At 52.0% G+C, this 27,289-nt stretch overlaps 2 protein-coding genes across 7 annotated transcripts in view; one reads left to right on the top strand and one right to left on the bottom strand.

The window, feature by feature from the left end:
- Positions 1-7,630, bottom strand: part of TJAP1 (tight junction associated protein 1) — a 40,124-nt gene extending 32,494 nt beyond the window's left edge. For all 3 annotated transcript variants that reach the window (XM_054280164.1, XM_054280163.1, XM_054280165.1), the window contains exons 1-2: positions 7,545-7,630; positions 6,470-6,544 (exon numbers count right to left, since the gene is read on the bottom strand). The gene's annotated coding sequence lies outside the window, so the exon portion shown is untranslated. The remainder of the gene's footprint in view (positions 1-6,469; positions 6,545-7,544) is intronic.
- A 5,685-nt stretch (positions 7,631-13,315) lies between these two features.
- DLK2 (delta like non-canonical Notch ligand 2) overlaps positions 13,316-27,289 on the top strand; it is a 14,176-nt gene continuing 202 nt past the window's right edge. The window contains exons 1-7 of one of the 4 annotated variants that reach the window (XM_054280390.1): positions 13,316-13,535; positions 15,088-15,184; positions 20,327-20,428; positions 21,963-22,026; positions 24,432-24,562; positions 25,142-25,286; positions 25,865-27,289. The exon at positions 25,865-27,289 is cut by the window's right edge and continues 202 nt beyond it. In XM_054280390.1, coding sequence (XP_054136365.1) covers positions 13,428-13,535; positions 15,088-15,184; positions 20,327-20,428; positions 21,963-22,026; positions 24,432-24,562; positions 25,142-25,286; positions 25,865-26,642 — 1,425 coding nt within the window. In that variant the 5' untranslated portion in view covers positions 13,316-13,427 and the 3' untranslated portion in view covers positions 26,643-27,289. Of the gene's footprint in view, positions 13,536-15,019; positions 15,185-18,088; positions 18,167-18,507; positions 19,456-20,326; positions 20,429-21,962; positions 22,027-24,431; positions 24,563-25,141; positions 25,287-25,864 lie in introns of those variants that run through there. The other 3 variants (XM_054280391.1, XM_054280392.1, XM_054280393.1) reach the window with 3 other exon arrangements.

Below are 27,289 nucleotides of genomic sequence, written 5' to 3'. Positions count from 1 at the left end.
TACTGCCTAGTCCCATCTGTACAGCAAAACTTGCATATTCTTTTCATTACAGCAAGACTTGATGGTACCAATTGACTTTGGGCTCCAATGCAGTTGCCATTGATATAAGGCATCAATTCACTTAGAGTTATATTACAAAACAGAATGTGCTTTCAGGGTTTGGATAAATGGAAGCTTTCACCATAAACACGAGTTAGTCATTAGAAGCTCCAGGAGGTAATTTAAATTATCGCAGCCAGCACAAAAATAGTTTTCCTTTGGGAGCTGAAGTTGCAAAGCTGTAGTAAATCCAAGTGGCACAGTAAAACTTCTTATAAAAGCTTAAAATTAGTTGTGAAGCCCCAAATGGCCTTGCATATCATTTGATTCTGCTACTGTGGGCTAGCAAAAGGGAAATCACTCTTCACACCATAAAAAAACACTGAAAAACTCTATCATCCTTCAGCTCCTAGGAGACAGAAGAGGTAGGCTCACATTTCGTGTCTCTATATATATATGTGTAAAAGACGTAGAAATAATAAATCTATAAATAAAATGTTAAACCCACAGAACTAACAATGACTTGTTCAACCCCACACAGTGCTGGGCAGCTATCAATCAGGCTTCAGAGCTCAAATTGGAGCATTGCAACCCAACGCTCTCTCCTGGCTGCTGCACCCCCACAGATACGCTGTACCCACCCCCATTCCCAGAGTAAATTGCCTTCCACTGCTGAGAAGCACTCCTGCTATTCCAGCACTGGTATTCACCACCAAAGCAAGAGACCCTAATTTAGCCCCGCACGGGCCTTCTGCAAACTGCTAATCCCCCCTGCACAGCTGCTTCTCAAACGTACGGGCATGAGCAAACCATAAAGGATTTATGGCGCGTGGCAGGAAGGCTCCCGGCTCCCTGCGTAGGCGGGGCTTTGGGACAAGATCATGCTTGGACTAATGTTTATATTGCGAGCTGTCAGTCAGGCAGTAAATCACCTCTGGAGCTGCACAGTAATACAGCCCCATCCAGCTCGGGCCTTGACGACACTGAATTCTGTTCTAGCTATTTCACATACACCTGGGGACCTATTTGCAAAGGCATCATCTAATCATGGAAAAAATGAATATGCTTATAAATAGAATCTACCAAAATTCTGCAGCCCAACAAGGGTGATTTGCTTTCAGGAATCAAACCAAACTGGTACGAGACGTGTGCCAAAAATGACTCTCCACATCGGTCATAGAAGAAATTGGATGGAGTGCCTACACAGACATCTAATAACAGAGTTATCTCTAGCAAAATGCAGTTACCTGAGACAACCCTTCCGAGCAAAGTTTTCATCTCCCGCTATTCACATAACTGTAGTGTAAGCGATGCCTCAATTTAAAAAGGGAAATACAGATATTTTGCATACTTTAGTGCACAAGACACTTTCTGCTCAGAAAAATAAATGTGCTTAAAGGCAGGATGTAAGCTTGAAGCCCATTCTCAAGAAAGGTTACTCAAAACAACTTAATTTTAAGCACAAACATCCTGTCATTTTCCACATTTTCCCCCATTTGAAAATGCTTTTCATACAATATGCTGGGTGTGAATCTCCCACCAATAAAAGAGAAGGGAGAAGAGTTCTCCATAATGAAAAAAAATATAAATAAAATACTCATGGGGAAAAAACCCCAGAACAGTAGCTTTAACTGCAATCACTATTCAGTTGTGAGAGACCAGATTTCAACTCATCTCCCTAGAATATTTTTAATCTTCCTGCTGGGCAGCAGCAGAGTCATCACTAATGAACACTAAAGCTGCAGGAAGAAATCTGATGCAGGAGACAGAGCAGCAAGGCATCTTTGAGAACTGCAGAGAGCTTGTGAAGTAAGACATATGAAGGACCAAAACCGGTTACTCTGAGTAGCATATGCCAAAATAATGGTCAAAAACCTTACAGCCACAACAATTATCTAATTATTACCTTGGGAAAATAACTTATATTCTTTTGAAACAAATGCTATAAAGTAAAACTTGCCTAAGGCTTTTTATGAGCCTGTGTGTAATTCCTCAATAGTTAGAGAGACTACCTTATCTGTCCCTTTTGATTTCAGAACCATTTGTGCATGAGTGTTACATTAACACAGCTGGACAACTGAGACTGTAACACAAGAGTAAGAAAATCCTGTTATAACTCCTACAACATTCCCAATACAAATACAGAACTCAGCCAAAGACATAGAAGTTGCTGTGGGACTTTCAGGTCTGAATTTGCTAACCCTTAAAAAAAAAATCTAAAATTTAAACCAGTTCTCTCTTGCCACCAGAAGCTGGTCAGATACTTTCTGCCTAAAAAACAGCCTAAGCCTCGCAGGAAAACTTACTTTCCAACCCTGACCATTTCACTTTAACAGCAACACAAAACTTCTATGAAAATCACTAACTGTTTATTCTCAGCTGTTAGCCCTGCCACAAAAGGGTTAAGGACATGTGCCCTAAAGCACATGTTGTTCCCAAAGAAGCCCATAGGGCCCATACAGGGATCTTGTGCTTCTGTCTCCGAAAATACACAGACACTTTCCTTCAGCTCCCCTTGCATTTAGGCGAACATTACAAACACACAGCTTTTTACACATATCTTCATGCCACTGCCACTTATCTTTACTAGCCTAGGCAGCAAATTGAATTTATACCTACTTGCAGCACTGATAATTCTCCTGGTCCTCAACAGACTGGACATGAGCACAGGACACAAAGTGTCTTCACAGACATTAGTACACTGAGGCTCATGCTACGACATGCCAGAACTCACTTGAACAGCCTTAAAGCCCTGCCTTTCGGACACCTTACAGACCAAAGTCCACACCAACACTGTAACGTGGAGAGGCCAAACTCCACACATTCTTTCTCCTCTTACAAACAAAGGGAAGAAGCAGCAAGTGCTCTGCCTGACCACTCAGCATGAAATGATAATAGCTGCAGCCTCCAGGTTTATCAGTAAGACAGTCCTCCTCTAGGAACACACTATCTTTCCACAGACCCTGCTCTTCACCAGCTTAAAATCCTCAACTACCAGGACTAATCAGAGCAGCTGCAGTGCTTTGTGGATTTGTTCTTTGGTTAGTGATTTGTTGGGCTTTTTTTTCCCCTAATGCAGTTACCACAAAAAGCAAGGTCAGCAACGTAACATAGCACATAAGTGATTCAACACCTTGCCCCTGACACAGACCAATACGTTAAGGTGGTTTAGTAGCTGGAGCAAGAAGCCTCAGTGACAATTATGGAACACACTGCCATTTCTCCAAAATGTTAAGAGATTGGGTAAGGTCTGAAAAATACACCTTCTAAAACAAGTTCTTTAACTACAGCAAGTCTGAACATTTCCACTCCCAAGTGCTTGATCTTTCTGAATCCCGCTCAGCTCTTAGCCTCAGCGCTATTATGTGGTAGTGAATTTCCACAGATTAGACATCATGTGAAAATACTTTAAAATCATTATTCAGTTTGATGCCTATCAGTTTCACTGAATTGCATTCACCTCAACTGAAGAATACATTCCAGCTCCTTTACCCCTGCGCAGCAGTCTTCCTTAGGCTTGGCACCCAGCATTGTTGAAAAGCAGAGGAAAACTGAGCCCACCCAAGTGATGCTTGTACTGCATTCCAACCATTGCAAAGCTATTCTCACACTCCTACATGGTTTTCCAAGCCATTTCCTTCCTAAGAGCAGCTTGTCCCAGGAGGACACTCCGGAGAGGCTGGCTCATGTCATTCCAACTATGAAACATCCTGCAAGCTGCTGCTTCTGGCCCTCTCTGGCTGAGCATACTTGGAATAAAACCATACATGAACATCCTGACAATGAAGAGCACGGTTTCTGAGAATGGAACAAACAACAAAGTAAAAAGAGAAAACTATCCTAGAAGTCAAAAATATTCAGGCAAGGTTAGATGTGAGCAAAACAAGCGAATAGTTCCTGGGAAGGCAAAAACAGTGAGGTCTCAGAGTGCCCACTTGCCTTGAACAAGGCAGGGCCTGACCTGCACTCCACAGCAACTTCACCATGCCACAGAAGACACAGCACAATGGATCCCACAGGGGTCTGCTTCATTCTGAAGTCAGAGCTTGAAATACCCTTTTCATTTCTCCTCCACTGAGCTTTACTAAAGCATTCAACACCACAGTATCTAAGCATCTACACACTGATGGGCTCATCCTCAAATCCCTGGTAAGACTGGTGTTAACCTTTTCCAAGCAAAGAATGAAGAGTAAGAAACAGTAATGATCTGAACACAATAAATCTGTGGCAGAAATTAAGTATCTTTCTGACCATAACATCGCCCTGCCCCTCCAACCAGCTGTAAAGGTATTTCAACTCTAAAAAGTAACATTCTTCCTACTACAGTTACAGACTCAGCCAATCTAGATCTAAGGAAAAGCCCTCAGGTAGGGGAACTGGCAGGGAAACAGGATGGATGATTCCATGCCCTAAGGCATTTGTCCTGTTTGCATGGGTTACACACATAGTTCCTCTGCAGTCCTGCGTAAAAGAATCTCAGAGAGGATGGTATTTACCAGTGATCTGAAGTACACACAGCTGCCTTGAATGCCAACAAGCACTCTCTCTCCACAGCTCAGGGTGTCATACAGAAAGGAGGCACCTTCCCAACCAAAAACCCTCCAGAGCAAGGAGATGAATATACCCAGTTTCAGGACCTTAAATTTACACTCAAAGCATTAATCAAGTCAAATTATCAAGAAAATCTGCTCTATTATGAGAACTCCAGATCCTGACAAGCCCAGTAAAAGGACCAAGATGAATCACAAAGGTGTCAAGCCAGATCCTCATTTATTAGCAGAGGAATCCTACCCTCACATGCAGGCTCATTTGAGACCTCTACATGTTGCATTTCCCCCAGCAACACGTAAGGCAGAGAGTTCTGTTGTCACTCTGTGCTAGAGAGGCGAGGCCCGTGCCAACAAACACCAAACACAGTAAATTAGTCAGGACACAACCTCCAGAACTGCTTCCTGGCTCTACACTGTAGATTGGTGACACATGGAAATCTCAGAATCCAGTTTTCAGTGGATTCTCCATAAAACATAGCAGACATTTTAACAGGTTAAGGAGCTCACCTTCAGAAAAACTATCAGCCTCTAAGACTCACAAGCATCAAATCAACTACCAAAAAATACTTACATTTTACTAAAACTTGTTTTCTTTGCTACCTCTCAAATAGCTTGGCTTTCTTTGCCTTTATAAAAACACTTTATATGCCACAGCAGCTGCCACAAGCCCTTTTTCCAAGCCAGTTCTGATACCATTCAGACCAGCAAGCCAAACAAAAATCCTTTGTCCATCTGACTTGATTTGTTCTGCTCTGAGACAAGAAGCAGGCAGACTTGCAAAAGACTACACCTTTTTCAAGGCTCTAGCCTATCTCCCTGACAAGCTATGCCATGACTCTATTTAGGGTGGATGGCAGAGATAAGAGCTGAGGGTTTGTTGGCTGCAAAGCAAGTGACTTAGCAGCAGCCAACAAACAACTTGAAACAGAGTGGAAAAGCACACAAGGTCATCTTTAGTTCAGAAAGCTGGTTTGGAGAGTGAAGAGGCAACAGGTCTTGGCAAGTAACTCATCCCCTCCTGACCCAGTGCCTTGTTAATATTAAAGATGAAGATAACCATGGGCTGCCCTTTGGAACTCCACTGGCCCTGCTGAAATGCATTCACAGGATTCCAAGAGCACTGGGTGCCTGGGAAGGAATGAAAAACTCCTCTTGATACCACAGCTAAGACCTGGTAGCTGAAGTGCTGATTTAACACCCAGAAGCTAAACCACACTGTATGCAAAGCACTGCTGGGATGGATACAGGTGCTTTCTGCAGTGATCCACTAGGAAGTGAAGAAGAGAGCAAGGAGTTGCTATAAAGGTGATCTGACAGTGTACAATCAAAAACAGCTGCTGGGTACCAAACAGCTGCTCCTCTCAACTGGATCCCAACAGTGAGCTCAGGTGCACCTGCACCACCCATCACAGGAACAGCTAATATTTGTGTGGAAACAAATAACCTGACAGAACAGAGGGCCACCAGAATCCGCTAGCTTTGACACTGCCATTATTGCAAGAGCAGGATCACCAGAAAGGATTTCATCTGGATTAGGGCCGGGCAGATCCCTTGTGAACGATACAGACAGCATGGCTACTTTGGCACTGATAGAGCACATTAAAGATTGCTTTCCCAGATGGCACGTCAGGAGCACTGGCTTACATCTTTAATTGAACCTTTCTTTGCAGAAGCTCTTGCTGAATTTCTCAGGGTCACTCCCATTTCACTGACACCCCTGGCCTCTCAACTCTGGCAACACAGGCCTACTATGATGTAGAGAACACCACAAAGAGGGCCACTGCTTCAGGTATGTGGTTCACACGTTCTCAAAAAATTCAGGTAGTGGGACAAGAAGAACACAGTCTGACTCAGCATCAGATCATTCCTGGCTTTCTTACCTGCTCTCTGAAGATTCAGCGAGGATTCATGGCTTCATTTTATAGAGGCCCTTTATCCCAGTTCCTTCTCTGAATCTGTAAAACAGAAATGCATAGCTCTGAAAAGTTTTCACTGGCACAGAACTATCTTCCTGTGATGGATGATTCTTTTCAGTGGACAAGATCCACCTGGCATCTCTCAGATCTAGGTCATTCTCAGCCTTGCCAGATTTGTGTATCATTTGCACACCCTGATGCCTACCAATGCAACCTCATGCACACCCAAAAATCTGTGTATTAGCACTCAGCCCTTTACTCTGCTCTAGGCAGAGTGCTCAAGCTCAGAGTCAGAAGCAGTACAGCATTTACTGTTCACCTGTTTTCCTTTAAAGTCCCCCCACGTTCCCAGAGGCTGCACACTGCTACAGGGGGAAGCGGCCCTTGAGAAGATGCCCAGGCTGGCAAAGAATTTCCCATTAACCCTTGCCGAGTCTGACACCAGAGGAATGCTGATTCTTCCCTTCCAACCCGGCCTCTGCCAGTTACACTCCGGCTCTTTAACACACCAGCTGGCCCAGACTTGCTCCACTTTGCAGCTCCTACTCCCTGCAGAGATGCTGCTTTCTCATCCCCCCACACCACCCAGCTCCCCATCACAGCACCCAACTCTCCATCGCTCAGAAACAGCTACACCTGCGCGCACCAGGTCCTGCCTGCCGACCCCGTGCCTGCGCTGCTCGCTGACACGGGTGTCTCCCCGGGAGAAGCGCTCGGTAACGCCCCGATGGCTGAGGCAGGGACATCACCCCCTTCCCCACGGAGCCCGTCCCTGCCCGGGGCCCCGCCGTCCCCCCGCGCCCGGCCCCCGCCCGGCCTGCCTGAGCCCCCCCGGCCACGGTGCGACCCGCCCGAACCCGCTGTCCTCGGGGAACTCTACAATTCCTCGCACACACGTGGCCAGAAAGGCCCACCCCGCTCGCTGGGCGCCGTCCGGAGCCCGCAGAGGCCCAGGAGCGCAGGGGCCTCGCCCGGGGCTTCGTCCCCAGCCGGTCGCGCTACCCGCTCCCCGCCCCCGGAGCCCCAGCCCGGCTCTGACCCGGTCGGGCTCGGCTCCACCAGGGGTCCCAGTGACTTTGCGGCCGGTTCGGCCCCGGTTCGGCCCCGCCTCGGGCCCGCCCCAAACTTTGCCCCCGCCCGGCCCCGGCCCCGCTCTCTCGCCTCAGGCCGCCATTTTGCCGCAGGGCACGCCGGGTAATCCGGCGGAATCCCCACGTCGCGGCGCTGCTGCGTCATCGGACGGCACGCGCGGGGGGCGGGGCGGGGCGGGGCGGGGCGGTCCCGGGCGGTCCCGGCAGCGCGAGGGGCGGCGGGACGGGACGGGAGCGGAGCTGCTGCCGCTGTCAGTGCCGGGGGCCGGGAGCCGAGAACTGCGCCTTCCCGCCTGCCCCGGGAGCTGGGAACACCCTGAGGGACGGCGGGACGGGAGCTGGGAACCGCTCCTCCTCCTTCCCGCTTGCCCCGGGACCTAGAAACACCCTGAGGGGCGGCTGGACGGGAGCTGTCGCTGTCAGTGCCGGGGGCCAGGAGCTGCTCCTGCCCCTTCCTACGTGTCCCGAGAAATGACCCGACAGCCTGGGGCGTATCCCAGCCTGTCGCTAGGGAAATAGAAACCCAGCCGTGGGAGCAGGTGGAGAGGGGGGCAGAAAGGCGGAGTAGTAAATGGAGAAACCCACCTGAAACCCCCCAAGGACAACTGCCTGCTTCTTAAAGGAGAGGTGCTGAGGACAGCGTGTGCCAGGCAAGAGCTAGTCAAACCCTGACACAATTTGTGAATGTTCTTTGGTATTCATTTGCAAAATCTTCCACTGCCTTGTTCTAGTCTTGGGTCTTTGAAAAATCAGTACATTTTAATTTCTAACCAAATCATCCCATTTATTCAACTCTGAGTGCAGACAGGTACTTTTTCCATTGCTTTTCATGCCCAGTGCATAGACTTACTCACCTACTGCTTCCATTTCCTGTTATCCTTTCTTTCACAAACATCTCATGAATTGATGATTCACACAGTAAACAATGGAGCCTAGTTCTGAGGAAATTTGCCCGGTTCAGAAAAGTCCTGATAGAGCTCACATGATGTTCTTCATCATACTACTACATTTACAAAGCCTTCAGATTTACATTCAGGGAGTACCAGGCTCACAGTACTGCACACTCTGCCCAAATGGTCCCCTCTCTTACACAATGAAAGACAGGTGCTCAGCAGGACCCCACTTCCATGACCTTGGCAATATTGTGCAAAAACATCTGCCAAGCGCCCAGCAAGTGCCGTCTGCAGCACACCGCGCGTCAGCCAGGGATATTTCAAGAAAGCCTTCGGTACTTGTGCCCCCATAAATTCTCCAAATCCTCCCTGTGCTGGAGTCAGATAACAAGCAGAAGGACAATGACTCCAAGAATCCAGGCTGCCCATCTGCTCTGTACTTCCAGATTCTTGCTTCCACAGCGCCAGCTGATGAAATTTTCATAGCTGATGAGGTTTCTCGTTTCCACCGGGCCTTGCTGCCCTGGAGCCTTCACAGCTGCGCTCTGTTCAGGTTTCCGTGGGTGAGCACTGATGGCAGCAATGATTAGAGTACTTTGCTCTCTTTTAGTGATTTGTCAGAGTAGGATCTTCAAACTTTTGGCAAGTCCTGGTGAAATAAGTCCTGAATGAAGAAGAGAGGCCGATTTGCAGACAGTCTTGTCATTCACTGCTTCCATTAAACTCAACTCTTCTCAAAATCAGATGTCAAGGTCAGACCACCAAAGGGAGACAGGAACTCAACTTAGGCTGGCTGAGCACCAGTCACCAGCTCCAAGCACCAAAAAACACTCTTCCCTCAGATCACAAAGGCCTTGGTTCCCAATCCTGCTTCCTCTCCACACACATCCGCCCTGCCTTTCCCCGTATCCGGTATGCCTGTGAGCTGGATCAGCATTGCCTGAGCCCAGAACTGTGACATGATGCAGAAGCATGACGCTGGGTTACATTAGATTCATTTATACAACACCATTAATACCAAAGTGCAGCTCCCTGCTAGAGCCAGTTGCTCGCTAAAGCCTCTGAAGTTCAATTAACAAGCACCAGGTAATCTAACACTTGACTCCCAATAATCCTTTTATTTTAAGGGGCCTCTGGCGGATGTAAAGCCCTCAGCAAACAGTCCTGGAAGTACATTTGAGATTCTCTCAAATACCAGCTGAATTTATGACCCTTAGTGAAGAGCAGGGAGGAATCTCTTCAAAATACTTTCCAGCTGGCAGCACTTTATATAGACCCTTGTAACTGAATAAAAGGAACCCCTGGAGGGGCAGGTGCCACCCTGTGGAAGGACAAATCCCTCTGAAGTGCCTATGGTCTTGGCTAGTGAAAAAGGAGATGCCAGAAATAATGTCTCCCCACCAGAAGAAGGCAGTGCAGGCTTGGTCCTCTCAAGTTTTCCATCAAACCTGGCCAAGTGAGGAAGATGGCGGGTGCTGGACAGCCCCTTGGTGGCTGACTTGGAGGCTGTCACCTGCCTGAGAGTTGCAGTGGTGAAGGGACCCCTATGAAACACTTGCCTCCTCAGCTACTTCTCTAACTCCAGTTGCACAGAGGATTCCCCGGTAGACATCAGCTGGGAAAGCCTCATAGGCAAAAGATGTTTATTGGATGGAAGAGCCCACCAAAACCAAAAGACCTGAGACAGTTTGAGGAGAGTTTTCACTCTGGGATAAGCCAATACAAGAGGAGCTCAGCACTCAAAACTAACAGCATTTCAGGAACAATAAGATCACTGAAATACTGCCAGCCTGTGACAGTCAAACAAGTCTGTGGATGCCGAGTTGGACAGCCAAGCACACTCTGCCAGTATGCCTGGAGCATACACCTACCAGACAAATACAGCTAACCCGCCAATAAAACAGTTGCTAAAAACATACCCACGTGTATAGTTCAGGCCATCCCACCACGTAAGAGTGAGGGCTGGGACTCAATTTTGAGTTTAATAGAGATTCAACCCTCAAAAAACCACTGGAGTCTTTTCACAAGCAAACACATTCCCTAGCATCAGTGGCTGAAGAACAAAACAGTGCTGACCCAACCCAACCCAAAATGCTGTTTGTCTTCTGGGATTCCCCAAAGGCACCCACTGTGGCTGGGATGTAGCTGTGCTGGGCACTGCACAGAAAGACAAGCAGACACAATATCCTGCCCTCAAGGCTTGAATCTCTGTATCTTTTGAATCTCTCTCAAAGCACCTCTGTGAATATGAAACAGAAGATGAAGGCAGAACTGGAGAACAATGACAAAAATCCACCATTGCAGCACCTGGGTGCTTGGCACAGCTCGGTGGTTTCATGCCATCACGGGTTAGAGCAGAGCACGACTTACACACTGGTGTTTCAGACATACACAGGGGCACTTTCCCCCAGCCTCTGTGCTTGAAGGATATGCTGCACATCAACGCTCGCCCATTACAATTGCTGCCTATGCAAGTCTTCTGTATATTTATAAAGGTGTGTGTATAAAAATAGAATTAATTAAATATATATCAGTGACCCCTACTGGCCATTTCTAACCAGCCACAAAATTGTGCAGCCACAGTGAGCTCTTGCTGAGGTGCAGTATTTCCACATGAGGCACAGAAAGCAGAGCCTGGCAGTGGTGTGTTCGTGCTCTTTGCACTCACTTTGTGCTGGCTGCATCACTCCTGGGGGCAGGCAGCTGAAATTGGGATTTTCTGACCTCAAGTATTTGTTTGTGGCATCCCACTCATTTCTCTGCTCACCGCCAGCTCCATGCCACGATCCCAGCTCTTGCACTGAGCCCTGTACAGGTGCCTCCAACTATTCTCTGCAAAGTTGCAGGGCTCTGCAAGGGACCAGGTATTGGGCTGTGACCTTGTTCAGGGTATTTTTTCCAGAAAAACTCAGTTCCCAGCTGGGACCCACACCACAGCTCCTCGAGGTCAGCCCCCTACAGAAGGAGCTGCCCCAGCACTGCACAGTTTTTCCTCCTGGCAGCCTCACCTCAGCCTCACCAAAGCTCACTGTAAATTCTTCACTCCACTGGGTGCTAAATCCAGCATGAGTGCTGCTGTGCAGCAGAGACTGAAGGGCCCTCCTGGACCAGTGATTTACCTTGGTGAAGGAGTGGAGAGAATGTGCCTGACAGGCAGGACGGCTGCTCCAATGCAAGGCAAAACCCCATGGGAAGCAAAGGCTGGAGTCACTGTGTCAGCCTCAGACCAAGACTCAAGGGGCTCTGCCTCCCTTCCCCTTCGTCAAAACTTGTTTAGCTTGTCATGCTAATAAAGTGTTTGAAATGAGCTGAGTTAAAAGTATGTGGAGAGGAAGGGGGAGGATGTCTCCTGGAGCATATGGGGAGGTGGCAGAGGGCTAGGTGTAACACCAGCTCTCCTTGGTGTGTGCAGGCACACGGGGCTTCATCCAGCTTTGGGCACAGTGCTTGCCATGTGCAAGGGGAGGATATCACACACTGGGGTGCAGGGGTTGGCACTTCACCATGGTACACAAATGGGGAGGGAGTAGCTGATCCCCCAAGCCCTCTGAGGCAGAGCAGGGACTCGTGGACTCTGTCATGTAGACACACATGGTTGTGTGTTGTCTCTCAAAAAACCCTTCTGTGTGGCTAGCATGCACCTCCAACCCACAGAGCCTTTTTTTTTTCCATGAAATCTGCAGCACTGCGCTCCCCGTGGAGCTCTTGTTGTTTATAGGGACGGGTCCAGGCAGGCCAGGGAGGAATTACCTTTCCCTAGGACACGCTTGGTGCTTGGCTGAGCACACCGCTCCTCGCTTCACGGGAGCTGCTGAAGGCCAAGGAGACAGCCAGTCTACAATTAGCCTCCCTCCCAACACTCGTCCACATCCCCTGGGGCTGCTAATTATGGACTCCTCTGCAGCCAGGGTTCGAGTCTTTCTAAGCACAGGCCACAGCTTCATGAAATGACCTTGACATTCTCTGCAACAGGCTCTCCTGCCAGGTTTCACTGCAAACACCACGCTCTGCCGTCCCCTGTAAACACCCAGGAGCAAGTTCAGAGGCAAGCACCGAGAAAGCACAAAAGATTTGCTTCAAGAGTCTCCCATTAAATGCTTGTGTGCTCCTGGTGAGATTAAGAGGTTTCATTGCTAGAGCTGCCAGCTGGAAAGGCAAAGGGAGACTGCATAGCTGGAGATGGGCTTTGAGGCACCCACGGGTGTGTGCCAGCAAAGGGAAAGCCTGGCAGACATCTCCTTCCCACTCCAGCCCTTCCAGACCTCCTCCTGGCAGCAGGAGGCAGGTGGGGGGAATGGATACACCCCCTGAATCAGTGCCCTTGGGAGAGCCCTGACATTAACTATTGTACATGCACCCAGAGGGAAGCCAGAAATCACAGGGCAAAACAAGATCCTACACCTTCCCATGAACTCCTGAGGGTTTTTTGAAGGGGGTTTACTCAGCCTTTTGAGCTATGGGGACACAGGTAAAACCTCTTTTCTCTAGCTGCTCTCCACACATACATCACTCTCCTTTCCCCCCCCTTCAAGTCCAGGTATTTTTCCTCTAGTATTTATTCTTTCTTTTTAATTTTTTTTCCCCTGGTACCTTTGTCTTGTCTTGGATTGAAGTACTGAGGGCGGATTTGAGGAATCTGTATCTCAAAATAACGTGTGACTTAAGCTTACTTTTGCTGCTCCTCACAGCAGGTTTGAAGGCTGTCGGGCACTGAACTCAGGTCCATCGCAGCGACACATGCATTCTTCCACACTCAGAGGATCTGTTTTAGTGGAGCAGTCCAGCAGGCAGGCAGATTTTAGTCAGTCCCAACAGAGCAGCTGCCTGGAGGCCAGTGGAGAGTGCAGACCACCCCTCAGGAAGCAGCAGCCCTGGTGATGAGAACTCCCTGCATCTGGCTCTGGAGGAGGAGAAGCAAGATGATGGTCAGAAGCTTGGATGGAGGGTGACACTTGGCTCGGAGCAGCTGGGAATCCCCTCTCCAGGACATCTCATGGGCACCACCAGGGCATCCACAGAGTTCATCCTGCCTCAGCCTTGCTAATGGTAAATGTGTGCAGTGGGTAAATGTGTGCATGGATGGTGCCTACCCATGCCAGCACCCTTTGTCTCCCAGGGCTGGGCCTGCATGGCTCAGGGAAAGGTACAAACATTGCCCTGCACAAAATTACTGCAGAATCTGCTCTTGTGGAAAGCTGCTCCTTATACCATTGCCTAGAACTCATCTTCAATGCCCTGGAGCAAGAGGGTTTATAGCTCTTTGGAGTTCATTCCTATTTATTCTCATTGTCTATATAAATGTCTAGTCAGGTTTTTGTAATGAATGCCTTTTCTTGTTACCCAGTGGCAATGAGTTCACTGGATCATCAGTGTTTAGGATGAAAGTAATTCTCCCTGTCATTCATTTGGATTGCACTTTTTTCTCCTTTTGCCTTATATCCTGGCAGGTCACAAAAGGAGGAAATAAAAGAAGCTCATGCCAAGTCTAGGCAGTGTTCCCAGATACTCTGGGGTCTGTGATACAGGGACTGTGATATTGGACTTCGGCAGCATTTCTGGAGGCTTTGGGCAAATACAAAATACATCCTGGGGAAGTCCAGGATGGCTACTCTTAGGGCAGTACTGGAACATAGGAAGGTGAGTCCAAGGGCAGTTCCCATTCCCTGAGGCATCCCTCGCAAAGCCACCAGGCCAGGAGAATTGAGTACTTCCAAGTGGCATTTCTGGTGGTCTCAGCCTAGGAAGATTTGAAGAGTTTTTGGAGGCTTAAGAGCATTTTTGCCACCAGAGAGCAAAACTTGGGGCAGGGTAACACCAGATAGAGTCACCAAGACCACAGCTTGTCCTTTTCTCCATCATTCCGCAGATATGCCATCAGTTCCACTGTTGAGTCGCTGTCTGCCAGCCTGGTCACGCTCCACAGTGTGGCAGAGCATCGAGATGGTGCAAATAGCGAGAAAAGAGCCAGGAGATTTTCTACCTTCAACTCCCACCCCCTCCCTGCTCCTCTTTTGCCTGCCCCCTCCACTTCCCCGCTGAAGGCACAGACACCTACTGCCCATGGAAGCTATTCCTAAGCAATCCCGGGCATCTGGGGAATGAGGCTCTGAGCAAATATCAGAGCGTGTGTGTGCAGAGAGTGCACACACATGCACACACACACACACATGCACAGCCACGGTGCTGCTGCAAAGTCAAATATAGACCTTGTGGAAGGGAAACAATGGCTGGGGTTGGGTTACATGGCTGTAGGGCCAGCGAGCTGCTGTTTGTTGTGGGCTGGGGTGGAATTGGAAAAGCACGGGGGGTGGGATGGGGGAGAACATTTGTTTTAACCTAGAGACCCCGGGCTGGTGCTGTGCGTAGGGCGGAGAGGGTGACCCAGAGCAAGAGCTGAAGAGGATGATCATTTGAGTTGGCAGCTCAGAGGTGTTTTCAGTCTTTCTCCAGCTTCTTTATGCTGCTTTTCTGCCTTTCTTGAGGAATTAAAGTGAGCAGGAAGGACTGAATTTCTCTGGGCTTCTGCACAGGGAGGAGTTTCTGCTCTGGAGAAGGCTTCTTTGTGAAGGAGAAGAGGCAACGTTATCTGTTTTCTCAGCCCACCATCTGCTTCTTGTCCCTGATGTCTGGCTGCCTCCAAGGTGCAAGTTCCAGACTCCGGAAGAAAGGGAAGCAGCTTCAGCTGGTTTTGACAGGTAATTCCTCCCTCTGTCTGTGAGTGGTGACCGTGTGTTGGGATGATGGCGGGGGAGGGAGTCTTCATCTAGCATGCATTGGAGGGAAAACCATGACAAGATGTTGCTCCAGTTCTCACTCCAGGTCCCTGCTTTGTGGGATTTCCTTCACTGGAGGGAAAAGCCATGGAGGGACTCTTATGGCTAGGAAAAAATCCTTCCTAATTTTGATCCAGCAGCTGTTCCATCTGAGACGCCTCTAGGGATGGCATAGCAGGGATCAGAGCCTAGCAGAGCAGGGTCTAAGCCAAGCACAGGAATCCCTTCAATGCCCACTTCTTAGGTCTGCAAATAAAGCTGCTCTGAATAAATAGTACTGGGCAGTCCATGGACTGACATAGTGAACCTGAGACACAGGATAGTGCCTGGGGATGGGACTGGAGCCCTTCAGTGTGGAGGAAGGAGTGCACCCAAGGTCCATATTGCATGAGTCTCTTCTCCCTCCTCTGTATTACCCTTTTACTCCCATCCATCCAGGCCTGCTTCTCTCTGTGGTACTCACATGCAAAGCCAAACCTCAAGCCACAAAACACATTTCCTCAGATATCCCACCTTCTGAAATCCCACCCTGGATTCTGTTCTTCATTCCCCTTCCTCGGAGCTCAGATCTTCACCAACCAACTTCATCTCCTCAGCCTGGACAGGCCTGACTTGCTGGTACAGCTCTCACCTCCGAGAGAGGCAGCACAGGGAGAGCCATGATTCCCATTCTGCTGGCTGCACCCTCGCCCCATCTCCCTCTCTCACCGTGCTCCTGCTGTGGGTGCAGATGCTTACGGATACCGGCATGTGCCGGGGTCCCTCTGCAGGCCCCCTCCTCTCTGCCCATTCAAATGCACACACAGCATCCAGAGGGTTTCCTCAGGCACGTTCAAGCAGGTGAGGTTTAAGGGCACCGGGCACGGCTGTGCAATGACGCTGCAGTGCAGTGCGGTCAGGACCAGGGCAGACCCCAGCGAGGAATGCAGGAGCAGATGAGGATGTTGCAGGAGGTGGTGTTCTATCTGACACAGTTAGTGAAGGTGGTAGGATGTCAAGGAGGAGGTGAGGCTGAGGCTGAGCAGCCCACACTCAGTGTTGGAGGTGTCACCAGTAAACCCTTGGCCTCCAACCATGACTGGCAAAGAGTCCAAGGCAGGGTGTTGTGGGTGTCAGAGCAGAAATGTGGATCATTCCAGGTCCTAGAGCTGTAGTGATGGAAGGAGAGGCTGTCTGGTTTTAAACCAAGTCCCAGAATCTGTGCTTCATCCTCAGCCTCCCCCTCTCCATTTTGCTGCAAGCTCCAGACATGGTAGGAATCAGGGCTCAGAAGCAGGCTGAGCAGGGGATGAGAATGGATGTAGAATCACAGGAAGCATTTCAGGACAGCGCTGGTGCACACCTGTCTCATAAATATCTGAAGAGCTGATGAAGCAACCTAAGCAGGAGGTTTGGACTTCTCTGTCCCTCTGTCTGTGGGGTGATAGAGATGGGAGGAGGAAGAGGGCAAGGAAAGAACAGGGCTCCTGGCTGACAGGCCAGCAGGAAGGAGGCAGGAAGGAGGCAGCTCCTGCAGAGGTAGGCAGGGTGGTAGGTCCCCATTTATTGCTCAATCAGGTTGTGTTGTCCAGGCATGCCAAGGATGAGCAAGGAGGGGTCCCTGCTCAGAGCTGGCAGAGACCTTGGCTTTGATGGGCTTGTGCCTGGGCTCTTACTGGATCCTGGGGCCTGCAGAGCTCCCCATGGCTGCCACAGGGTGCTGACAGGGCTGTCAGGAGCTGCAGAGGGCTGGGGGGGACTGGAGAAGGTGAGAGCAGGGATGGGTTGAGCTTTGTCTAATGAGATGAGATGGAGTGTAAAAGCATCCATTAAGTGCATCCATTAAGCTCCAGACATGGTTCTTCTTCCTTCCTGGTGAAAAACAGCAAACCTTGTGGGATACAGGGGTGGAAAAGAGCTGAGTGGTGTGAGCTTGTAATCTAATTAAGGATTGCTAGGACCTTTGAAGGTGACAGCTATGATCTTGTCAAGCAGCAGAAAGGCCATGCAAGGTGAGGAGGAGAGCGGGCAGCTGTTTCATCTGAAGATGTGACAGCCCAGACCTTCTCCCACGGCTGCCTTATTGTTCCTTATCGTCCACTGAAGTGCTGATGTCCACATCTCATTAGCGGCAGTGAGAAAAATGCTGGGGACCACAGCTTCTCTGGATGGCTTCTTTTTTGGGGGGTGACTACTACAAGTTGAACCTTTATTTTAAGGATGGGGCTTCTAAATCCTACAGTTTGCCCGTGGAGGTGTCTTAGTGGACCCTGGGGACATCAGGGAGGGGCTGCAGGAGGTGTTTTTACTTATTAGTATTATTTCAGATAATCTGAGCAAAACGAAGGCTCGGATCATCGCGCACCTATTTCCGAGAGGGACGCCAGGCTGAGAGGCTCCGTGCCCCGCGGGACCGCGCCCCAGCCCTGGCGAGGGCGGCGAGCGCTGCATCCCCCGAGCCCCGGGCAGGGATACCCCAGCGAGGGCGCGCCCCTGCGGGATCGCCAGCCCGGGCACCTCTCGGTGCTCCGCGATCGCTGCTGGGGCCGGGGCCGCTGAGCCCCCGGTGGGGCGGTGGGGGCGGGCGGGGCCGTGCCGGGATCCCCCCGGCCCCGGCGGCGGGAGCAGGGCAGGGGTGAGCGGGCAGGGCGGGCCGGGCCGGGCCGGGGGCTGCCTGCGGTTTGGGGCGGCGGGAGGCGGGATGTCCCGGGGAGGGAGCGGGGATGTGCAGGCACACGCAGCCGCTGGCAGGCGGCCGGGGCTGCACGGCGGCGGCGGCGGCGGCGGCGGGCGGAGCGGCGCGGCACACGCGGCGGCAGCTCCCTCCGCAGCCCCGCGCCTCCAGCCCCGCCGCCGCCGCACCGGGCATGGCCGCCCCCCGCCGCCGCGCCCCGCGATAGCCCCACGAGCCGCCGCGACGCCGAGGTGAGCAGGGCCGGGCAGCGCAGCGCCCCAGCCCCGCCGGGCCCCTTTCCCCGCCGCCGCCCCGGCCGCAGGGGCACCGCCGGGGCTCCGCGCAGGGTCCGTCGGGGCAGCCCTGGGGTGGGGCTGGGGAAAGGCGAACCCCCCGCGCCGTGCCCCTCCGGGGGGCACTGGGGCTTGGGGTGGTCCCCGAGCCCCGGGGGGAGGGGCGGGGGGACAGGCGCGGCGAGCCGCAGCGGCGCGGCATCCCCCGGGCTCCCTGCCCCGCTGCCCCCAGAGCCCGCCCGAGGGTCCCGGTAGCCTCAGACTTGGAGCAGTGCCTGGGAGCCCGCGTCCTGGGGATGCCCCCGGTGGTCCCCAAGCGCACAGAGGTCCCTGATACCCTCGAAATGGAGGTTAATAGACTCGGGGATCGTCCCCGCAGCACCCGGAGGTCTGGCAGCCACCAGCCCGGGCAGGCAGAGGCGGACGAGTGGGACGGAGGGAGCTCCCTCGCCCGTGTCCGTGCGACCGAAAGCCAGGCCTGCCCAGGTGCGAGCTGCTCACACCTCTCCCGGGCACCAGCTGCCAACCGGGATGCCGGGATCCGGATCGACCCCGGGGGTTCTGCCGGGAGCAGCACCCGCAGGTTGACTAGGTCAGGAGGCCTGAGGGTCTGCTCCTCGAGTGGGGAGCTGTGGGGGAAAATCAGCCTTTGCAATGGGGAAAAATCAGCCTTTGCAATGGGGATAGAACAGCCTTTGCAATGGCATATGATCGGAGCTTGTGCTTCTCACAGTGCTGAAGGAACATGATACCACTCTTCAGCCCTAAATTATTTTATAAGTTTCATAGCAATTGCTTCACCCTCCCCTGAAATGCAGCAGCTGTTTGCCACTGCCCAGTATTTAGGGGCAGGAGGCAAAGGAGGGTCCTGCAAGCATGTTGTCAAAGGGACTGTGGAGAGGGAAGATGCAGCAATCCATGGTGGGATTTGGCTGGGGCAGGGGCAGTAACATCCTGTAGCCCCTCTGAAAATGCTGCATCCTTAGTTGGTGGTGGTTTGTTTGCTGGAGAGATGCTTCAAGCAACATCATTGCTTTTGTGGGCTATTTTGTCCGGTCCAGGGAGGTGAAGCTCTTAGCAGGGACCCCAAAGCCTCTTGCTGCAATGCACGTGTAAGTGTGAGTGGGAGGACTTATGTCCCCATCTTAGAAGTCTCTCACACAACTATGGACCAAACATAACCTTCCAGAGCTGAAGAGTCAAGCTGAAAGTGGAACGGCCCCTGTTCATCACACCCACGCAGCTGGGTAGAGTCTGCTCCATACCTTCACCATTCTCCTAACAGAACACTTTAACCCCTCCCATCTCATTACAGTAATGTATTTATGATATCACCCTCGAATTTCCTGCCCTTAACAACCCCAGAAGGCTGGGAGGGAATGAAGCATTTTTGGAAAGTATATAATGCTACTTCAAGAGGGCAGGAGGCGGTCGGAAAATGGATGGGTGCAGGAAGCTCGGGCTGACGGGGCTCTCTGCAGGACAGCTGAGGAAAAGGAACACACCTCGTGAGAGGTGTGTGTTCACATTTCCTGCCTGGGGCTGCAGCCCAGCTCTAGTGCCTGCTGCTGCACTCTCTTGCTTGGACAGTGAAAGAGGGCTGCTGTTTTGTGCCTGCTGCTCTGCTCTATCCACTGGACTCCCTGCTCTGCTGCAGGGTTTGAAAGGCAGCCTGGGCACTGTGAAGAGCACTCAGCCCATCTATTCATGCAAATGTGCACAGGAGGACCTTATTTAACACAGAGCTGAAGTGTCCCAGATTAGGGAGGGAAGGTGAAGGTCCCCACAGCTGGGTGGGTATTTCTGGGTTTCTGATCTCCTGACAGCAGCTACCAAGGGCAGGTGCTCCAAGATGTGCTGCAGCAGCCTGAGCTAATACACCCTCAGGATTGAATCTGCACACTAGGTTCTCCTGTACACATTTTTACATTTTCAAAAGCTTTTTAGTTCTTAGTGCCCCAACGCTGAATTAGAGGGAGGAGTCTGGATGGAACAGAGGGGAGTGTGGTGACAAGGCTGTGTAAAGCTGGATGTTTCAACTCAAGCTCCCAGGCAGTAGAGAGGAGCTGCGGTGTCAGCCAAGGGATTTTCCTGAACTTGCTCTTTTTCTCTCTGTAGGTGTTCATCTCGGTGGGGCCACACTGACCATGCTCAGGAGCTTCTGTCTCCAGCTCATGTCCTTGATTTGGATCCTCTTGGCCCATCACCAGCTTGTGCAAGGTGAGTCTTTGTAGACGTGGGTCCTTCTCCTTCATATCCATTTTTTCCAAATCTGTCCTTGGTATTGTTGAAGTCTCCTCATCTTTCCATGCAAAATTGAGATGGAAAAAGCAGAAAATGCTGCCTGGTTGTTAAATCACCTGGGGTGTGACACTGGAGGCGCCTTAGAAACTCTTGCCCACAGGGGTGGCAGAGACATCCCTGCTGGTCTCTCTCCATTTGGTTTGGGAACCCATTCACCCTATGAGCTTGCTCAGGGGAAAGAAGGTCCCAAAAGTGAACAGCTAACCCTGAATCCAGTGAGACAAAATCCTTTCCCAAAGATTAGTTTGCTCTATCCCTCACTCTGGATAGGCAATGAATTCCCAAAGCCATGTGCTGGGAGAGATGGTTACAAATAGGAAAGGTGGCAATACCCAGGCTTGGGGCTGAGCAGTCCCAGGATGCTGCTCCAGCTCCACAGTGACTTGTTTTAGGAGGCTCTGACCCTGTGCAGTGGGACCTGCTGCCCCACTGCAGCAAAATTGCATGCACAGGGGATTTGTTCCCCTGATCATTTTCCCAGGCAGCACAAAATGCTGCTTGGGAAAGCCTGAGCAGATCTTGAGGCATGGGGGCTTTAATCTGTTTCAGTCCAGGATGGAGGGGCTCAGGTAAGGACATTCACCTCCTGGGCATGGCCTGCACAAGATTTGCACAAGACTTCTGAGGAAACCCCCTGCTTCTTGACATCTGCTCTAGTTCTGCTGCTCACGAAGCCAGAGTGAACCAGCTCCCCTGTGGAGCTAAGATGCAAGCAAGTGATGGGGAAGAGGGGAAGGTGGAGATGAAAGGGAACACTGGCACAAAGGAGAGAATGAGAAGTGGCACAGTGAGGCCATAGCTCAGTTACAGCTTCTGTGGCTTTTAAATAAATAAACAGAACTGGATACCTGGCCCCATGTGATGCCAAGTCCTGCTTCCCTGTGCTGGAAAGGGAGTGCTGGCAACCGGGTTCCAGAAGAGGGCAGGAGCCCCTGGCAGACTGCTCTGTGCCAATAGCTGTCCTTGGAGACGGTGACATCCTGGGAGGTAAAGAAGAATCATTCTTTCCATTTCCATCCTTGGCCCCTTTGTGCCCCTTGCAGTACTTGGCCCTGAGCTTTCCCATCACACTTACTGCAAGACTGTGGGACCGAGGTCCCAGATAGGTCAGTCCCTCTTACACAGGTTGTCTTAATGCACAGGCAACCCCAGCTCTTGGCCAGAAGGGCCCAAAATCTAAGGGAGGCAGCAGAGAAAAGGTGGGGAAGATGAGCAGAGACTGGGTAGTTTTGAAGCAGAGCCCCATTTCCAATAAAGACAGTGTTATTGACAGTGGACTGTGAAATCTTCATTTCTTGTGTGAATCCAGTGAGTGAAAGGAAGGTGCCCCACCTTACAGTTCTGGGGAGAGGTAGGCTGAGCACTTAAGGAAACACCCAGGGTCATGGGCAGATCTGGAATAATCTATAGTCTCTGCTTAACCCAAGTCCACATGTCTCTTGTCTTGCAGGGGATGACTGCAGTGAGCGCTGCAATCTCGCCCACGGCTGCTGTGACCAGGATGGGAAGTGCAGGTATGGCTTGTCTGGCTCTCTGCTGCTCCTGGCTGTGACTGCTCTCCTTGACACTGTGTCCCTGGTGCCTACACCCCTGCCCAGAGCTGAAACACCTCCAGCTCCACTCACTCACACCTGGAACCAATGACTCTACTCTCTTCTTACCTGACACACTCTGGAGTGAGAGACCCCTCTAGCCTTTGCTCTAGTGCTTCCCTGTCCACCATCACACACTGAGCACTGTTATTCTGCTGAGCCCTTTCTGTCTAGAGGGAAGCCTAGGACAGCCTGGCCGTGCCTGGGTGATGGGAAGCAGCCTTTAGGCTCAGATATGATGAGGGAAAGTCATCAGGCAGCAGGGCAGGCATCAGGGTTGGCCAGCTTGCTTGGCCGCCTCACTGACTGAGATGGAGGTGCTCTCCCTGGGGCATGGAAGAGAAGGGCTTCCAGCCATGCATATAACTGAGGGCTTCAGGGGTTCCCTCTCAGAAGTCTGAGCTGGGGATCTCTGGATGTTTTCCATAAAGGGTTTACCAGCAAGCTGTGAGCTACAGCAGCAGAAGTGATACTTGGCATCCCAGCTCCAGCTGGCGCCCAGATCCTGCAGGGTCAAAGCTCAGAGCCTGACCCTGCACTTCAGCCTGGGAAGCACCCATATAAGTGCTCTGGGCTGCCACAGACAGCCCACTGTTGTCCCACTGCAGGGCCATCTGCAGCCCCCGCTCTGTAAGGCAGCACCTGGAGGCAAAGGCTGGCTTTGGGCTGGCTGGGACACCTGTGGCTGCCCACTGCCACCCTGTTCTCCTCACCAGGGCATGGTCAGTCCCCTTTGATAGGACAGCCCCCGGTGTCACACCACAGCTGGGCCACTTGTTCTTGCTGACTGCTGCATTGGGGAGTGTCCAGCTCTGGTTTGCAGCTGCACAGAGCTCCTCCCTGAGCCCCTTCAGCAGCTGTGGCTGCCTGGGGGAGCAGGGTGCTGCAAAGCCCAGTGAGAAAGGCCACCTGTCACCATGTGGCAGGTGTCCCAGCTGCAGACCTTTCCACATGTGAGTTGCTGCTGCTGATTTCAGGCCTCCAGAGCATTTGCTGAACCTTGTGGCTTGGCAGTACCTCAAAATCACCTCAAACTCAGGGAGACTTAGCTGCTTACCTGGCCCCCTTCCTGGCAATTTTTAGGTTGGCCAGTTCCCTTTTGGAGAAGTGGAGGAGTTGATAGCGCCTGCTCCTTGCAGGTACTGGGGGATAGGTGTATCCACATCCCTCTGCTCAGGGCTGTCCAGGTATGCATGTATTTCCCCAGACTATACCAGGCACATGGCATCACCTCCAGTCCCAGAGAAAAGCCTCTAATTAATATATGTGTGTATGTGTATATATATATATATATATATGTATAGATATATATATAATTTTTTTGACCATTTTCCTCACTCCTTATCTTTTGGAACAGCCTACAGGTGACAACAGCCAACCCAGGTTTGAAAGTGCAGCTGTGGGCCAGCCCAAAGAAACTGCAGTCACCACACTTTGTGCTGAAATGAGCCCCAGCCATGAAAATGAGCCCCCTTCCTTACTCTAGAAAGTGTGTTGTTTTTGTTGGGTTTCATTTTGTGCTGGTTCGAGTATATCTTTTGTTGTGGCTTGGTGCCACCTCCTCTCAGCTCTCATCTTGTTATCACTTGCTTTCTGCCTTGGAGCTGGCAGGTCTGAGGGATGCCTGCCACGGGAGCCATGCAGCCTGGCTTCACTTAGGCATTGCCACTGCCCTGCTCTTCTGGGGCCAGAAGGCTCCTTGTGTGCCCCAGGTTCTGCCATTGCACTGCCCCTGTGAGCTGGCTGAGGAGTCTGTTCTGTGCACCAGCCACAGCAAGCAAGGTTTCACTGCTGGCTTACAGTGCACTCCAGACAAGAAGTTATACACATTGTAATGCAGAGAGGAGCAGTGAGACACACAGACCTCAGCAGCCTCTTGTCCCTTTTTCTCAGGAAGCTCAGAGTTAGGCATGGGCTTCTCTCTGCCTGTCAGAGTGGCTGCCTGCTGTGGGAGGCACAGGAATTCCTGAGCAGGGGTGTATACAGAGGGGCTGGTTGGAGGAGAGCAGAGGGATGTGGGCAGTGAAAGTGAAGCTGCTGAGCTCTGCTGCTGGCCACTCACCCTCCCTGGCTGCAGGGGTGTCTCCTACTCTGCCTGCTTGCTTCCTTGGGCAGATGGGACGCCAGTCCTTACCTCTGGAGGAGGGAGCTAGGAGGTCCGTGGGGCCTTTGGGAGGGTTTCTGAACACTGCTGTGCCTGTAGGAGCCCTGCACAGCACACAGACAGCTTTTGTGCAGCCCCTGCTTGGATCTGATTTGATGATATGATTTGATTTGATTTGATTTGATTTGATTTGATTATGGTGCTTTGCCCTGTCCTCGTGCAGGTGCGATCCAGGCTGGGAAGGGGAGTACTGCGAGGAGTGCGTGCGCATGCCGGGCTGTCTTCACGGGACGTGCCACCAGCCTTGGCAGTGCATCTGTCACTCTGGCTGGGCTGGCAAGTTCTGTGACAAAGGTGAGTCGTGGGCTCGACATCCCTGCCTCTGGTGCCACATGCTCATGGATATGTCAGCCAGCGTAGCCAGAAGCCACCTGGGTGATGCCGTTTTGGCTGCCTGGGAGATGGGATTTTGCCTGGCAGCCACAGCTGGGACCATTCCCTTCCTGCAAGAGGTCAGACTGCTGACACTTGTTCCCTGACTGTATGGCAAGAGCTGGCATGGCACTGGCCAGCCTCAGGAAATGGAGCAGATGAACTCATTGCATTTCCCGTGCTGCATCAGGACTCCAAGCAGCATCCCCTGCTTTTCCCAAGGCTTCCTGCCTTCAGCACATGGCTGGGGGACTCCCCTTCTCCAGCCCCAGGGACCTATCTGTACCAGGAGGTCTCCACAGGTCAGACAGTTGGCATGCACTGTATCTTCACAACCACACAGGCACTGCACTTCTGTTGCTGCATGTGCCTGTTGGAGGGGAGAAGAGAGAAGCTCCTGCCATTTCTCCATCCCCAGGGGTTTGGTGGGTTGTGTTTGCACTGAGCTGGCCACATCAACCCTCTTTTCTCCCTAATTCACACCATTTTTTTTCCCCTCAGACATACACATCTGTGAACACCAGTCCCCCTGCCAGAACGGGGCACAGTGCATCTACGATCGAGATGGGGAGTATTCCTGCCTGTGTCCAGAAGGTTTCCACGGGAAGGACTGTGAGATGAAGACAGGGCCATGTGAGAAGGCAGGGTGAGACACTGCAGTGAGATTACAGACACCATTAACTTTGGGTCACACACTGCCAAGCGGAGGCCCAGCTTGGCTCGTTACCTGTGAATTTCCATACAGTAATGGAGTTAAGCCAAAATCACCTTTGGCTTTGGTTTAGCAGCGTGCAGTGCACGGTCCCACCAGGGTAAGGGCTTTGTTGCAATCTGAACAGATTCCTGTCCCTGTTGTAGGACAGGAATCTGTTCATCATGCCTGGGACATCCTATCTCTGAAGCAGCCAAACTGCTGCAGGCATCGTGAGCTAACATCCATGATGCCTTTGGGGAGCATCAGGAGGGCATGTTTCCTCTTCAGGTCGGTTGGCTGAAGACCTTCCCTGGTGGGTGGTGGGCCTGTGCACACCACAGCCTTTGAGGAGTGAGGCCTCTCACTCAAGGAGACAGAAACTCCCACCCAGTCTTCTCCTAGAGATAGCTGCCCCCACAGAGAGAGCTGGACACACTGACCATGCAAGCAGCTCTGCATGTCTACCTCCGTGGGTGGGGGAAGCTGCTTGGTCTCCAGGGCCATGACCTATCCTTGCTGTCTCCACACAGGTCTCCATGCAAGAATGGTGGGCAATGCCAAGACGAAAATGGCTTTGCCAGTAACTTCACCTGCCGGTGTCTGGCTGGCTTTGTGGGGGCTCTCTGTGAGCACGACGTGGACGACTGCCTGATGCGCCCCTGTGCCAACGGGGCCACCTGCCACGACGGCGTCAACCGCTTCTCCTGCCAGTGCCAGGTGGGCTTTGAGGGGCGTTTCTGCACCATCAACATCAACGACTGCGCCAGCCAGCCCTGCAAAAACGGGGCAAAGTGCTATGACCGCATCAATGACTATGACTGCTTGTGTCCTGACCGTTTCACTGGCAAGACCTGTGACATCTCCGTCCCTGAGCCCACCTGGTCTCCTCCCTACCACCCTGCCAACCATGAGAATGCTGGAGGAGTGAAAAGCACCACTAGTGAGACGCCAGGGGTGACGCAGCCAGAGCCCATCAGGACTGTGGTCACAGGGCGGCGTGTGGCCAACCACAGTGAGAAGGAGCCGGGGGGAGGGTTGTTGAAAATCTCTGTGAAGGAGGTGGTGACCCAAAGGGACTCAGGGCTGAGTGACGCCCAGCTGGTGACAGTGCTGGTGTTCGGGGTGCTGACAGCAGTGCTGGTCCTCATCACTGTCCTGCTCATGCTGAGGAACTGGCAGAGAGGCCGTCAAAGGTCGAACTGGTGCCAAAGCCCTTCTCAGGCTGCAAGAAAGCTCCAAGACCAGGAGTGTCAGGTGGGCATGCTCAACACCATCTTGATTGAGCCAAGGAAGACTACAGAGCTGTGAGCTGCGAGGACTCTGAACCAGGCCCTGGCAGGTCATCGTGCCGGCAAACTCCTTGAACTGCGCCCTGCGGAGCCACACCGGCACCCACTGGGCAGCGGGGAAGCACTACCAGGGCAGCAAACACATCAACAAAACCCTGGGTGTTGAGCACTGGTGAGATGGCCCTGCCCGGGTCTGAGCTGTCTCCTGCCTGGCTGGCTCAGCTGGCACTCATGGCATTTGAAGGCAGGGCTGTGTTGGGCCAGCCCTGCAGGGGAGCAGTAGTGCACTGCCTGCAGCAGCCCGTGCCACACAGGCACTGCTATCATCTGATCCAGCTCTCAGAAACAGGACAGGTAGTGCTGAGCAGGGCACAGCCCTCCTGCAAGCCCAAATACTGCCAGACCCTTTGTAACTCCTCTCTGTGACTACGGGAAGGGGATTTATCTTCATTTCTGCTGGTGTTGGGATGCTTCTTCTGGGGCCTTTGATACAGTTGTGGCTGCATGGGTCTCCCTGCCACAGTACTGTGTGGGGTAGTTCCTGGCTGTTTCTGGAGGCTGTCATTTCAGATGCCATGTCCCTAGGGAGTGAGCAAACACCCTTGCTCCCTGGCCTTGTGGTTCTGTGAGCCAGTTCAAAGAGACTTCAAAAATCATTGCAGGTCT

Source organism: Melozone crissalis, unplaced genomic scaffold, assembly GCF_028551555.1.
Source record: "Melozone crissalis strain CALT ecotype California unplaced genomic scaffold, PUWL_Pcris_2 ptg000027l_1, whole genome shotgun sequence".
NCBI lineage: Eukaryota > Metazoa > Chordata > Aves > Passeriformes > Passerellidae > Melozone > Melozone crissalis.
This window is presented reverse-complemented; position numbering and strand designations above follow the sequence as displayed.